Source organism: Gopherus evgoodei, chromosome 1, assembly GCF_007399415.2.
Source record: "Gopherus evgoodei ecotype Sinaloan lineage chromosome 1, rGopEvg1_v1.p, whole genome shotgun sequence".
In the NCBI taxonomy this organism is placed as follows: Eukaryota; Metazoa; Chordata; order Testudines; family Testudinidae; genus Gopherus; species Gopherus evgoodei.
Genome location: NC_044322.1, coordinates 125870894 through 125885193, shown reverse-complemented (window position 1 = coordinate 125885193; position 14300 = coordinate 125870894). Strand labels below are relative to the sequence as shown.

Sequence of the window (14300 nt, the reverse complement as noted above, 5' to 3'; positions counted from 1 at the left end):
TAGCCAGTCTACAAAGTTATTAAAAGAGGAATTTGTAATTTAAAAAAAAATCTGATAAAATATTAACTAACTAAAGGTGCATAATAAGTGCAGTTTATCATCTAGACTTACAATTCAGTCTTGGGTATCAACACCACAGTCTTTTCAGGCTGTAAACTCTTCTTGGGACTGCGACTGTGTCCTTTGTATGTTTGAAAAGCATGCGGCACATTATGGGCACTACCACAATATAAATGTTAAATTAATAGTAATCACGTATAGAAGAGGCATGTATTAAAAAACCTTAGGATCTGGCAGTGTCATTGTATGGAAATCTCTAGAGCTGTAAATTGATGGTATTATTTCCCACTTAAGAGATCTTTTTTTTCCATACCAACTTGACAGTTGTCTTCCTTGTATGCTACAAATGCTTTTCAATATATTTTAAATACACTTGTTTCTTTATTTTATTCTTTTGCTGTGGTGAGTGATTCCACTGATCAGTAAAAGTAATGGGGACATTACAACAACCTTAATGAAAACAGAGTATCCACACATACCATCAAAGATGATTAGATACAAATTGCCAGTCTTGAGGGACAATGAAATACTGTTTGAGACTACCTGAGTGTCTTTTTTGGCACTGGGTTGGGGAGGAAGGGAAATCGACAAGACCTTGAATCCATTTCTTGGTAGAATTGGAGGTTGAGAGATTTTAAAATATTAGCCCATTCTAGGCAGATCACTAAGCTAATGAATTTCAGGCTGAACACTTTCTAAGGCTTTAAAATCAAACAATAATTGTGAACTATTGACTGGTTCAGAAATTCATCATTGCACATTTTGTAGGTGAGTGCAGAAATTTATTTCTTATTATAATATGTAACCCTCTCTAAACCTGCTTGTTTGTGGAGTACGGCTATATGATACAATCAAAATTATAGAGACAGATATGTTTATGAGTTATGCAAGTGTGCTTGTGTATATACCACATATATATGCATACATACTTATATACATACACACTTAGACTCTGATTTGGCAAACACTTATACATATGAATAACTTTATGTAGGTGAGTAGTCCCATGGAAGACAAGGGGACTAATCACTTATGTAACGTTACTCACATGCTTAAGTAGTTCACAGGATCAAACCTTAAGAAGAAAACTGATATATGATGGGTAGGGGACAAAGAGATTCAATCAAATATACATACGATTTGTATACACCTAAAATGTATTACTAAATTACAACTTACTTTAGCTATTAATATTATATTATGGTGCCACCAAGCAGCCTGAGTAAAGATCCTGGCCCCATGGTGCTAGTCATAGGCATCGACTTCCCCTCTGCCCTGTGAGTGCTCGGCCCTCACCCCTGACCCGACCCTCCCTGCCTCTTCCTGCCCCTGCGCCACCCTCACCACACCCCCATTCCACCTCTTCCCCAAAGTAGCTGCCCCATCCCACCTTTTCCCACCCCAGCCCTGCCCCCTTCCCACCCCCATTCTACCCCCTTCCCCCAAGTCCCTGCTCTGCTTCTTCTCTGCCTCCTCCCCCAAGCGCACTGCATCCCCACCCCTCCTTTTCCCTCCCAGAAAGTCCTAAGCACTGCCAAACAGCTGTTAGGCATCGGGAAACGCTGGGAGGGGGAGGAGCGGGGATGCAGCATGCTCAGGGGAGGAGGAGGTGAGGCAGGGGGCACGGGAGCTTGACTGCTGGTGGGTGCAGAGCACCTGCTAATTTTTCCCCGGAGTTGGCACCTATGGTGCTAGGTGCTGTACAAATACATAGAAACAAACAGCACCTGCCTCTAAGAGTTTACAGTCTAAATATACAAGATAGACAGTATGGGAGAAAGGAAGTATAGTTATCCCCATTTTACAAATGAGAACAGAAACAAAGAAACTTAAGGTGAAATCCAAACCCCATTAAAGTCAGTGAGGAGTTTTGCCATTGACTTCAATGAGCACAGATTTTGCCTAAGTGACTTGCCCCAGGTTATACAAGAAATCTATGGTTCAGGAATTGAAGCCAGATCTTCTGAATCTTAGTCCAATGCTTTAATCACAAGACCATCCTTCATCTCCTATGCCCTATATTACCACCTACATTTCCTCAGAGCCAACTAGCCCCACTTGCCTTTCACCCGGTGGTTAATTAGCTGATTTCTTACAGGCATCATGGCAGAGCTGGGTCTAGGGGAGAACTTTGAAGGAGGAGAAGATAGTGACTTTCTGGATTAGCTCAAAGAGGGTCTTCCATGTATTATTGGCAGCACTGAAGGAGGCATAAGGATATTTGTGTGTAACACTAATTTGTTGTATAAATGTGAGATTCACGGAGAGCTAGATTTTCAGACATACTCTGCATCTAACAGCTACCATTCAGTCTCCCACATAAGTGGTTGGATTTTCAGACAAGCTCAGCTCTTAATGTAGACATCTAAATTAAGTGCCCAGATTTTCAATAGTAGTCTGTATCCAGCAGCTGCATCCTTCAGTGGTATTGTTGTCAGATGAAATGATATGTACAAACTTCACCTGATAAATATATCAGAACTATTCTAAAAGGTCTATATGTTCATTATAATAACAAGTCAGTAACAGTGGCAACTTGCTCACTCAGGATAGTCCTGGCAGTCAGAGAATCCACATCGCATACATTGAAATCCTGACTTTTTTGTTTAGCACAGTCTTGTTTTTTCCTAATTAGTTTAACAGATTTTTCTCATCCCATGATGTCAAACACTCTATGAAATTGTAAATATCTGTCTCCACAGGTGACAAGTTCACCACCTTTGGTTTCATGTCTCAGCTGCAAATTAATGATGACAGCTTGACCAATAGAACATAGATGCAAAGCTCAGCTGCAGATGTGCTGTATTGCTTAATCTTAATCTATTGAAGTCTATGGGACTTTTGCAATTCAGTTCAGTGGGAGCAGGATTGGGTCCATAATTTATTTTTTACCAAACCCTTTCATTTTGTTCTATATTAATTTATTTTTAATGCAAATCACACAATAAGAAATTTCACCATCTAGCAGCATTTCTTATTGAAGTAGGATGGTGTGGCTGCTTTATCTGTTTTCTGATTGAGATTGTGAATGCTTGTCTTGAATAATAATGCACTGGGGGGAATGTATTTTCAGGAATAAAATGTTTTTCTGCAGCCAGACCCAACCAAGAATGCTCTATTTTGTTTTTATGACAAAAAATCCATTATAAAACAATGTATTAAAATTAAATATGAATTTGTAACTTGTTTTTTGTGTTTTCTAGAAAGCCAGGTTGGGTTTTATGTATTTTCACTATACACATAAATCAACACTCTGTTATGCCCCATGGCAGAATTCAGATGTGTCAAAAATCAAATCAGCCCTTAAGGAGAATATTATATTTATAGGCTTTTCATTTTTCAAAAACCTGATGAGTTTCAGTTATTGCATTCAGTTTGTTGCATTTGGGCTCTCTGTCTCCCTCTCCCCCGCCCCCGCACCTGATAAACCTAAGCCTTGTCTATGCTAGAAAGTTGTACCATTTTAACTATACAGGTAAGTTAATCTTCTCTACTGTGGATGCAGTTACTATAGGCAGGACTGCTCGCACCACCTATTATTAAGGTTGCCTGACACATCTCATTATAAGACCCTGTTTTCAGTTGTTTATAACATTGCCTTACTTAACTGTTTAGGCTGAAATTTTCGATATTGTGTGTTAGCCTCAGGCTGGATTTTTATTTATTTTATTTTATTGGAAAATTTCAGCCAAAATTGTTCAGCTGTTTCTGACAAGGAGGTGAGGGGAAAATTATTTTGCCCAGTGTAAAAAAATCTAGCAACCTTTTTTAAAAAACAAAAAAATCTCTCCAGTGTTCCCATGCTTTGGAGCAGGGACTTGAAACTTGGCAGGGGGTGTCCTTTGTGTCAGATGTGCCTTTTGCCATCTTTGTGAAAATCTACCCCAGTTTGGCTAAATTATAAGCCTTTGAAAAATGGCAATTCACACATGCTCAGTAGAGACATCTTAGATTTTAGCATCTAATCTCCCTGAAGATTCCATCTGCACTATGCTTGCTCCATCTCAGGGCTAAGCAAGACTTTCCTGCAATTACCACTGGTCTACTGCAGGCTGTGCCAGGTCCAGATCTGGGCAGTTGAACTGAGAGCAGGGAGCCTGTCTCTCCTGTGTTTTCATTGACCCCCATGCAGAGAAAGCAGAATGGAAGAGGAAGCTGACTCATTCAAATACAAAGGGAACAAGAGCTAGACCCTTTGAGGGAAGAGGGAGGGAGGAAAGAGATTAGGACAAGGAGTCTGGGTGAGCAGAAACTGCAGTAGGAGGGAGAGAAAATGGGAGTTGAGATGGGAGGAGTTTAGGACTGGCTGAGCAAAGGGAACTGGAACTGTGCAGCAGCAGGGAGGAGAGACAGCCCTGAGGAGCTGGAGTAGTGGGGTGGGACGCTGAGCAAAGAAACAGGGACAAGAAGTTGCAGGCACAATGAGATTGGATGAGGAGCCCAGGAACAGAGATTGGGGATGGGGAACATGAGTGGGGGAGAGGAAGATTATTGGAGGTAAGAGTGGGGGAAATGATACAGATCAGATCAGGAGCTGGGGAACTGGGTCTGTCTGGGCAAGGAAACTGGGAGGTATGGTGAGGGGTGACACTAGATCTGGCTAAGTGAAGAGAATGAGACAGGGATGAGGAATAGGGGAGAAGAAATAGGACTGGGACAGAGACAGGTTGAAGGTGAAGGGTTCAAGCTTGAAGTTAATGGCCAGAAGAGGCACTGCCCACTAGAGAATACTCCTCCTCCAAGCATCCCTGAGATTCAGCATTCTTCTGCTGTTGGCAAATTTCTCTGAAACCCCATGGCAAAGTGGCCCATCATGCTCTGATCCTGGCCCACATAGAGGATAACAACCTACTACTGTTTTCAGTTACACTGTTAGCTCAAGTGGCAGAGGTCTATATGGTGGATCTAAATGTTCCAGCCTTGCCAATGACCCATGTGAGTGTCAATATGATGCCACACAATGGAATTTCTGTATTTTTAGTTTGTTTGTTTGTTTGTTTTTTAATCTAGAAAATTACATGCAAAAAATTGTTAGGAAATGACAGAATTAAGGTTGCCTGTGCAACCCCCTGTAGAAAAAATAGTATGTGATCATTTAATTAAAGACTGTATGTATCATAATGTATAGGCACAAGTAGGCCAAATTATGATTCCGCAGGTAACTTTCATTCTGTCATTTCCCAGCTTTGGAGTGACTTGACTTTGAAACCTTAATAATGTTCTTTTAACATAGATTTTGTGTGTAGAATATCAGTATAAAGATGCCAGTATAATTAAAGCAGTACAACCCCATAGTGTGGATGCAGTTATCCTGGCATAAAGGTGCTTATGCTGGTATTCCTGTACAGAAGGGAAACAAGCTATACCAGTATAAGATACCTGTTTACCAGTATAATTGTATGCACAATAGGGATTGCACTGGTATAACTATTTTGGAATTATATAAATTGTAGCAGTGTAATGGGCATGACCATGTTAGTAAAAAAAATCACATCCTTAACAGAAATAGTTACACTGGTATAAAAACTATGTGTAGACAATGCCTTTGTCCTCTCATGTGGAACAGCCTTTTGTTCATTGTTCCCCCTAGAATTTCTTTTTTAGAAGATATTCTTCCTTTGTAAACCAGAGGAAGGCCCATCTGGGAAAAATATAAAGCCTGAGAAAAATACTTTGAGAGAGAGATTCAACTTCTCTGCAAGGTGACTTGCATGTAAATATGTATAACTGAGCCATCTCAATGCCCAGCTTTGCCTTGTGCTGCCGTGGATGGAGACTTAGGTGCAGTAACAATGTCCTCAGAACTGGGTGACATTTTTTGTCCGTAATTTTTTTATGACAAATGCAAATTCAGCAACACTGAAACATTTCATGAATTCATGTTGGGTTTTGTTTCAATCAGGGAGAAAAAAATTCTGAAAAAATCAAAATGTTTCATTTTGATGTTTTTTAAATTTAAACATTTCAGTTTTTCAGTGTGAAACAACTTTTTGTTTCATAATTTCCTTTTTATTTTTATAGCCAAAACAATCAAATGTTTAAAAAGGGTAAAATAAAAATCAAGCATTTTAACTTTGTTCAGTCCTAAATTAAATATTTTACTTTTCAATTTACAAATAAAAATAATTGTATTGATTCAACCAGAAATTATCCCCACCCATCAGCAAACTAAAAAACCTGTTATTTGCACAGCTCTCCTTGGGACTCCTGTTCCCTGAGCCAATTGAAAACAGGAAGCCAAGGGGGACATGTTGATTACTCCATGGGAGAGAGAGAGAGAGAGAGTTTAAATCTTTTGTGTATTTGTGCCATGCTTGATTTATTTAAAGTAAAAATTGAGAAATATAAATATCTTTAAAACAAAACAAATTGAAGTAACCCTTTGTAAATAACAGTCTTTCTTTAATAAATCCTTTGTTTTAAAGTTTAAAGGGTAGTTAAAAAATATAAAGCTTCTAAAATACATTTACTTACAAGATTTCATTTCTCAGCTCTAGTACAGCCAGCCACTGTGCAAGTTCTGCATACAGTTCTGTGAAGTTTCCTTGGTCCCGACCTGTAACACTTATTATGCCACTCCTGAACCTCTTGTTATGCCATGTGCACTATGGACTAGTATGAGATAAAGCCAGCCTTTTAATATAAGGCTCTTTTTCATTGGCTTTCTCTCCTACCGCCCCCGGCCAAGGAAGAGGTTCCTGTAGAAAAAATACAAGGCAATTCACAATGCCATTTCTCATTGGGCAACTGTATATCTCAAAACTTAGCAAAAGCTCTCCATTATTCACCATTCATAGAAGATAATCATTATAAATGCCTCCTTGTTAAGTGTAGCTAATTAAAACATTTATGTATACAACAATATATCTAAATGCAATTTTGTAGAATATAACTATCTTTACAAGAATGGTCTTTCAGGGCAGTTAATGAAGTACAATATTTTTGCTTGTGCTAATTTATTATTATTAATTATGTATTTTGCAGAATCTCATGGCAGCATGGCATTTTATGCAATTCTCAGTATGCATGCTGTCAGTTCTCTGCTTGGATACTTCAGTAATAATGGTTATTCAATCACAAAGCAAAAGCCCCATTAGCAACTTAGTTATTAATTCATTTTCTAATGTCATGTTTCTATTGGTGATGTCTGTTTAAACAAAGATTTCTGGAGTTACTCCAGCTGAATCAGAGAAAATAACATATCAGACAGTTGAATCAAAACAGAGATTGTGAATGCTAATGGTCTGTATGTTGCCATTTCTTCTTTAAATCCACTTTCAAAGACACTCTAAAAACACTGGGGAGAATTACTAGTCCCAAGGCAATTTGTAATAAAACAAGTCTGAAAGATATTGTTAGGATCAGAAGAATACTAATATCCCTCTCAGCTCCAGGTAGTTTGCAGTGAGGATATGAGAAGGAAATGCTGCATGTTCTTGGCATCAAATAGTCTCTGAGCTATTGAAAAAATAGAAATAGCTTTTGTTCTTTTACTTCACCCCTTCAGGGCCTATGAGTAAAGCTGATGATGTGTCTGGACAAAAGAAAATCGATAGTGTACCACTTAATACCTACTGAATGTTGGGTAGTTAATAATTTAAAAAAAGAGAGCTTGTTACACTTGCGAGGTTTACCCTGTTGTCAGAAAAACGACCCGGGTCAGTTGTTCGCTGTACTTATGCTCTGTCTTCCTGTAGCTATGGACATTAAAACTGCTCTTCCTCAAATTGCAGGAAAGGTTTTTCACTGAGCTTGATGTGAATCTCTTCAAAGCCTTTAGGAGAATGGGGGAAAATATTTGTTGAATACTGATAAAATCTCAGTTTGTCAAACTTGTTGGATTAATATTAGTTAACCAATTCTTTTTAAAAAAAAAAAGAGGTGGAGGAGGAAGACATTCTAGCAGAAATGACTGCCTGCTCAAGGACTGAACAAGAATTTCTGCAAAGAGGAAGCTCTTAAACAGTGACCAAAATAGTTTGATGGAATTTATACTTTAGAAATTACACCCTTCAGTGGATGTGAGCGCTCTTCCTCCTCCTCAGGATCACAGGCATAGGCTCAGATTTGGTGCTGTGCCTCCTGGAGGTGCAGCCCGAAAGATGGACCCCAGTGCGGGGGTGGACTGCAAAGGCATCTCTAAGCCCCCTTTGCACTCACCGAATTCAATGTATTTCCTGAGCTCAAAACATCTCCTGGTGCAGCCCTGGAGCTGCTCTAATTGAGCTGGTTGAAATTTTCATCTGAAACATTTTTTGGCAAAAAATGCAAATTCAGCAACCCTGAAACATTTCGCGAACACCTGTTGGTTTCGCTGAATTGTGTGTGTAGAAAAAAGAAAATCTCTGACAAAGTCAGATGTTTCATTTTGACACTTTCTAATGAAGGCATTTCCATTTTTCAGTTCTAACCAGTTTTCATTTAGGCCATGTCGACATCTAAAATTTTGCAGCGCTGGTTGTTACAGCTGTATTAGTACAGCTGTATAGGGCCAGCGCTGCAGAGTGGCCACACTTACAGCAACCAGCGCTGCAAGTGGTGTTAGATGTGGCCACAGTGCAGCGCTGTTGGGCGGCTTCAAGGGGGGTTCGGGGAACGCGAGAGCAAACCGGGAAAGGAGACCAGCTTCGCCGCGGTTTGCTCTCGCGTTCCCCGAACCACCCTGCAAACCGCAGGGAAGGAGACCTGCTTGCTCGGGGGCTCCGGGAACGCGAGAGCAAACCGGGAAAGGAGACCAGCTTCGCCGCGGTTTGCTCTCGCGTTCCCGGAACCACCCAGCAAACTGCAGGGAAGGAGACCTGCTTGCTCGGGGGTTCGGGAACGAGAGAGCAAACCGGGAAGGAGACCAGCTTCGCCGCGGTTTGCTCTCGCGTTCCCCGAACCACCCTGCAAACCGCAGGGAAGGAGACCTGCTTGCTCGGGGGTTCCGGGAACGCGAGAGCAAACCGGGAAAGGAGACCAGCTTCGCCGCGGTTTGCTCTCGCGTTCCCGGAACCACCCAGCAAACCGCAGGGAAGGAGACCTGCTTGCTCGGGGTTCGGGGAACGAGAGAGCAAACCGGGGAAGGAGACCAGCTTCGCCGCGTTTTGCTTTCGCGTTCCCCGAACCACCCTGCAAACCGTAGGGAAGGAGACCTGCTTGTTCGGGGAACGCGATAGCAAACCGGGGAAGGAGACCAGCTTCGCCGTGGTTTGCTCTCGCGTTCCCGGAACCACCCAGCAAACCTCAGGGAAGGAGACCTGCTTGCTCGGGGTTCGGGGAACGCGAGAGCAAGCTGGGGAAGGAGACCAGTTTGATTACCAGAGGCTTCCTCGGTGATGCTGGGATACCTGCTTATTCCACGGAGGTCAAGAAAAGCACTGGTAAGTGTCTATACTTGATTACCAGCGCTGGATCACCAGCGCTGGATCCTCTACACCCGAGACAAAACGGGAGTACGGCCAGCGCTGCAAACAGGGAGTTGCAGCGCTGGTGGTGCCCTGCAGATGTGTACACCTCCTAAGTTGCAGCGCTGTAACTCCCTCACCAGCGCTGCAACTTTCTGATGTAGACAAGCCCTTAGAAATTTCCTCAGATTTATTTTTAAAAATTCAAAAATGTTAAAAGCTCAGAATCTAAATAAAAAATTTCCTTTTTCATCAAATGAAATGTTTTATTCAGGAAAAATATTTTTAACTTTTTGATTTGCTGAAAATATCGCAATGTGATGTTTTGGTTTGACACAAAACACATTTTTTTCCCCTGAGTTTTCAGAATTGCCGGTGAACTGAAAAATCCATTATTTGAACAGCTCTAGCTCTAAGTTATGACAGCCTCCCTGGGGCTGCCTATAGCTTGTGACAGAAGCAAGAATGTCTATAGGAGCAAGCGTCACAGCTCTGTCTTCTTCTATCTTAACACACACCCTTATGTCTGGGCTGGCAGGGGGACAACATACAGCTGCCTACATTAGCCCACTGGTTAGGGTTGCCAACTTTCTACTTGCACAAAACTGAACACCCTTGTCCCACCCCCTGCCCTGCCCCTCCTCTGATCTACGCCCCGTCATGCCCCTTCTCTGAGGCCACGCTCTCCACTCACTCCATCCCTCTGTTGCTCGCTCTTCCCAAACTCAGTCACTTGTTCATTTTCACCAGACTGGCTCAGGGGGTTGGGGTATGGGAGGTGGTGAGGGCTCCAGCTGAGAGTGTGGGCTCTGGGGTGGGGCCAGAAATGAGGTGTTCAGGTTGTGGGAGGAGGCTCCAAGCTGAGACAATGGGTTGAGGGTGTGGGAGGGACTACGGACTCTGGGCTGGAGGTGCGGGCTCCAGGGTGGGGCCAGAAATGAGGGGTTCATGCGGGAGGTGGCTTCGGGCTGAGGCAAGGGGTTGGGGTGCGGCTGGGGGTATGGGCTCAGGTGTGGGGCTGGTGATGAGTTATGTGGGGTGCAGGAGGGGGATCCGGGCTGGGGCTGAGAGGTTTGGTGGGCGGGAAGGGGATCAGGGGTGAGGCAGGAGTGCGGGGGGTGTATGAATGCGCTGGCTTGGGTTGCAGACTGTAGGGTGGGGCTGAGGAAGAGGGGTTTGGGGTGTAGGAGGGTGTCTGGGCTGGGATTGAGAGGTTTGGAGGGCTGGAGTGGGATTCAGGACCAGGGCAGGCGGAAGGGGGCATGGGGTGCAGGCTCCAGGAGGGAGTTTGGGTGCAGAAGGGGGTTCCAAGCTAGGACAGGGGGCTGTGGCATAGGAGGGCGTCAGGGGTGCAGGCTCTGGCCAGCGCTTACCTCAAGCAGCTCACGGAAGCAGCGGCGTGTCCCCTCTCCAGCTCCTACACAGAGGTGTTGCCAGGCCAATGGGAGCTGCAGAGCCATCGCTTGGGGCAGCGTAGGAGCTGGAGAGGGGGATATGCCGCTACTTCTGGGAGCTGTGCAGAGCCACAGCAGGCAGGGAGCCTGCCTTAGGCCGGCTGCGCTGCCTACCAGGCTTTTAATGGCCCGGTCAGTAGTATTGGCTGGACCCACTAGGGTCCCTTTTCTACCAGGTGTTACAGTAAAAAATAGGACACCTGGCAAAGCTACTTGTGTCTGTGCCATGATACTTTTCCCTGGCCCTGTGGGCTGTGTATGATTCCTACATGCTGAATGGGGAACAGAATAATCCAGTTCAGTTCAGAAGGAGTGCTTGGAGTTTCACATTTACTTCATTTTGGATGTGCAAGGCCCTCTGTGATCAACCTCCTGCCTTCTGATCCACTTTAACTGTTGTCAGCATTGCTGGAAACAAAACTATCACTAGTTAGCAGGACTGTCACTTCTCTCTCTTCTCCAACCCAAGCATGTGTCTGAGCTCCACTGCTCCCATGTGATGGGACTCGCCATTCCTGACACTTTACTGCAGCTGGGACTCAGATTGGGACCCCAGCTTTACCACGTTGGCCCAAAATTAAGCCTTCCCCAACTGAGCCAATGGATTCTGCAGCAAGCTTGTCTCAGCTTGAAGTTGCTCTAACCTTCCTGCCAGTGCCCAACCCAAATGGCTGGACTGGTTTATGGGGTAGGGAAGGGGGAATCCTCCTCCCTTCTCCAGCTTCAGGGCATCTCCACAGCTGCTCCATGGAGGACACCAGCCCTGAATAACAATGCTTCAGTGGAGCTGAGGAAATAGAAGAGTATAACAGAAGCCCCGCGGTCTGGACACCGCAGTTATAAAAAATATGAATTGACTTGCAGATGAACTGCAATGAACTGGCTATGGAGTGCTCCTCCCATTTGGGGGATCGCAGAGAGTCATAAAAATATCAGAATAACCTGCCAAACAGGGTCTTCATAGAGCCCAAACAGATCACTTCTATCTGGTTTCTTTATGCCATCAGCCTGCAAAATGAGAGGGACTTTACTGAGGTTCAGCCTATGTCTTCCATATAGTAGCATGTTACATTGCTTCTGAGCTACTCACTCCTTCCACTTTGTTCTTTTCCCCCCTACCCATGCTGTGTCTTCCTTCATCCCTTCCCTCTACTCCTCTTTCCACCTTTCTCTTGCTTCCTCAGCTCTGCTTTCCTTTCCTCTGCATTTTTCTTTTCCCTTCCACTATTGCTCTACTCCCCTCCTCTTCTTCCTCCTCTCTCTCTTCCTAACTGTGTAAAAGAGTTGTACATAGAAATAGTACAATTATTTATCTCTGCTCTTACAGAATGCTCATGCCCCATTCCAGATTGTCACACGCAGCCATCTATTTTTCACTGTATAGGCCCATTAAGGAGTAGGAATTACATATGTATTAGAAAAAATTGCTACAGGAGCTTGCCATACAAAGAAAAAAAAAGTACTCCATTATTTCTAAGCATCCTGTAGCATAATGACATTGTTTGGCAATTGGACTCCAAAAAGGAAGCAGTGATACAAAAGCACAGTAGGAGCAAGTCAGATTGGGAGGTTCGTATGCCATCATCAGTCTATCTCTTGGTAAAAGATTTTTAATGGAAACGTGAAACATCGTTGGGAGGAAGCTGATATTCTTTCATGTCAGAGAGCACAGTTAACCTTCCCATCATATGGTACTTAGTGTTTCAGTGAAAAAGCAGAAAACCTTCAAAACTATTAACCACATTAACAATATGCATCTCTGATTCTCTCAACATTGAAATCCAGTTGTGCAGGAATTAAAAAAAATGAAATGTATTTCATAACTTTTGAATTCAATTTTTTTCTTGTTTTTATACATACCCCTTCCATATCACCCTGATACATGTAGCATTTTTGAAGTTGGGTGCTTCAAGTTATGCGCCTAAATCCATAATTAGGCACTTAAATAGAAGCTTTAGGCTGATTTTTCCAAGGTGTTGAACAACCTGCTTCCAGAGAAGTTAATAAGAGCTGCAGCTGCTTGAAAATTAGACCACTTTTATATAGGGACCTAACTATGGATTTAGGAACCCAACTTTAGGCATCCAAGTTTGAAAATACTGTGTATATAGATATACACAGTATGTATTACCCTAATGATTCCTAATAAAACTCTTTGTGTGTATACACTGTTTTGTTAATACTTATCAGGGTAGATTTATTTCTGCTCCAGCTCCCCCCCCACACATGGAGACAGCTGTTGGGATGGGGGTTTACCCCTAGGGGAAGGGAGCTTTTAAAACTCCAGCCAGGATTCAATAGAAAAGTTGCCTGGAAGAGCACATCTGCTGATTAGCCTGGCCCTGCCTACTGGTAGGGTGGCAGGGAGCAGTTTGCATTTCTGCGTTCCCACTCCAGATGGACTTACCACTGCCAGGGGCTCACAGTGTTGAGAGCTGGTGCAAACCCAAAGGTTAAATTGACCCCATCATTTTCAAAACAGCTTACAAAAATTAACTAATTCATCCTTACAATGCTGGAGGAAGGGAGGGATGATTCTATCCATTTTCTAGATCGATAAACTGAGGTCTGGAGTTTGACATTTTTCTCCGGGGAGTCAATCAGTGTCAGTTTTACAGTTCACAATTGCAATCACCAATCATCCGGCATGCTGAAAGTTGTGTTTAAGATGTGTAGTAGGAGTCTTGTGTTGCTTTTGTGTCAGGAATTCTCATCCAGTCTCTGAAGTTATCACACTTTTTCTGCACTTTCTTCCTTAGCGGGGGTGATGCTGGTCCCTGAAAGGAAAACAGAGGATGGATTTGAGGAGCACTTTGGCTTGAATTACTTGGGACATTTCCTGTTGACTAACCTTCTCTTGGAAACCTTGAAGCAATCAGGAACTCGCAGTCGCAATGCTAGAGTCATCACTGTCTCATCAGCCACGCATTATGTAGGGAGATTGCACCTTAATGATTTACAAAGCAGGTACAAATATCTTGTTTCTATTTGCACTGGCCTGCCATAAGACTGCATAGATTAGAGTCAGTGTAAATTGTCATTTAATGTCAGCTGTGATTTTCGTTAACCAGAGGCTCAAATAATTGCTGATACCATTAACTTGCATAATGCTGTGATAGTTTTTGGCTTGTGCAACTCTTGTGCAATGCTTCCAGTCATGTACCAGAAAGAAAAATAGCATATAAACACATTTATAAATTAAGCCTGTTTTACATTAGGCCTTGAAAATCTTTGGGCCCATTTCAGTTGTTATATAATTGTGATGAATGTGATATAAAAAACATTAGACTGACTCCATAACCAGGGCATACAAGATTCTGTGTAACTGGGGCATTGTAAAATGGCATAGATAAATACTAATGGATTCTGGATTCAGGTAATTGTCCTGCAACCAGATCCA

At 43.0% G+C, this 14300-nt stretch overlaps 1 protein-coding gene across 8 annotated transcripts in view; it reads left to right on the top strand.

The window, feature by feature from the left end:
* Positions 1 to 14300, top strand: part of DHRSX (dehydrogenase/reductase X-linked) — a 233550-nt gene that overhangs the window by 162457 nt on the left and 56793 nt on the right. For all 8 annotated transcript variants that reach the window (XM_030572022.1, XM_030572014.1, XM_030572059.1 and 5 more), the window contains one exon: positions 13660 to 13867. In XM_030572022.1, coding sequence (XP_030427882.1) covers positions 13660 to 13867 — 208 coding nt within the window. The remainder of the gene's footprint in view (positions 1 to 13659; positions 13868 to 14300) is intronic.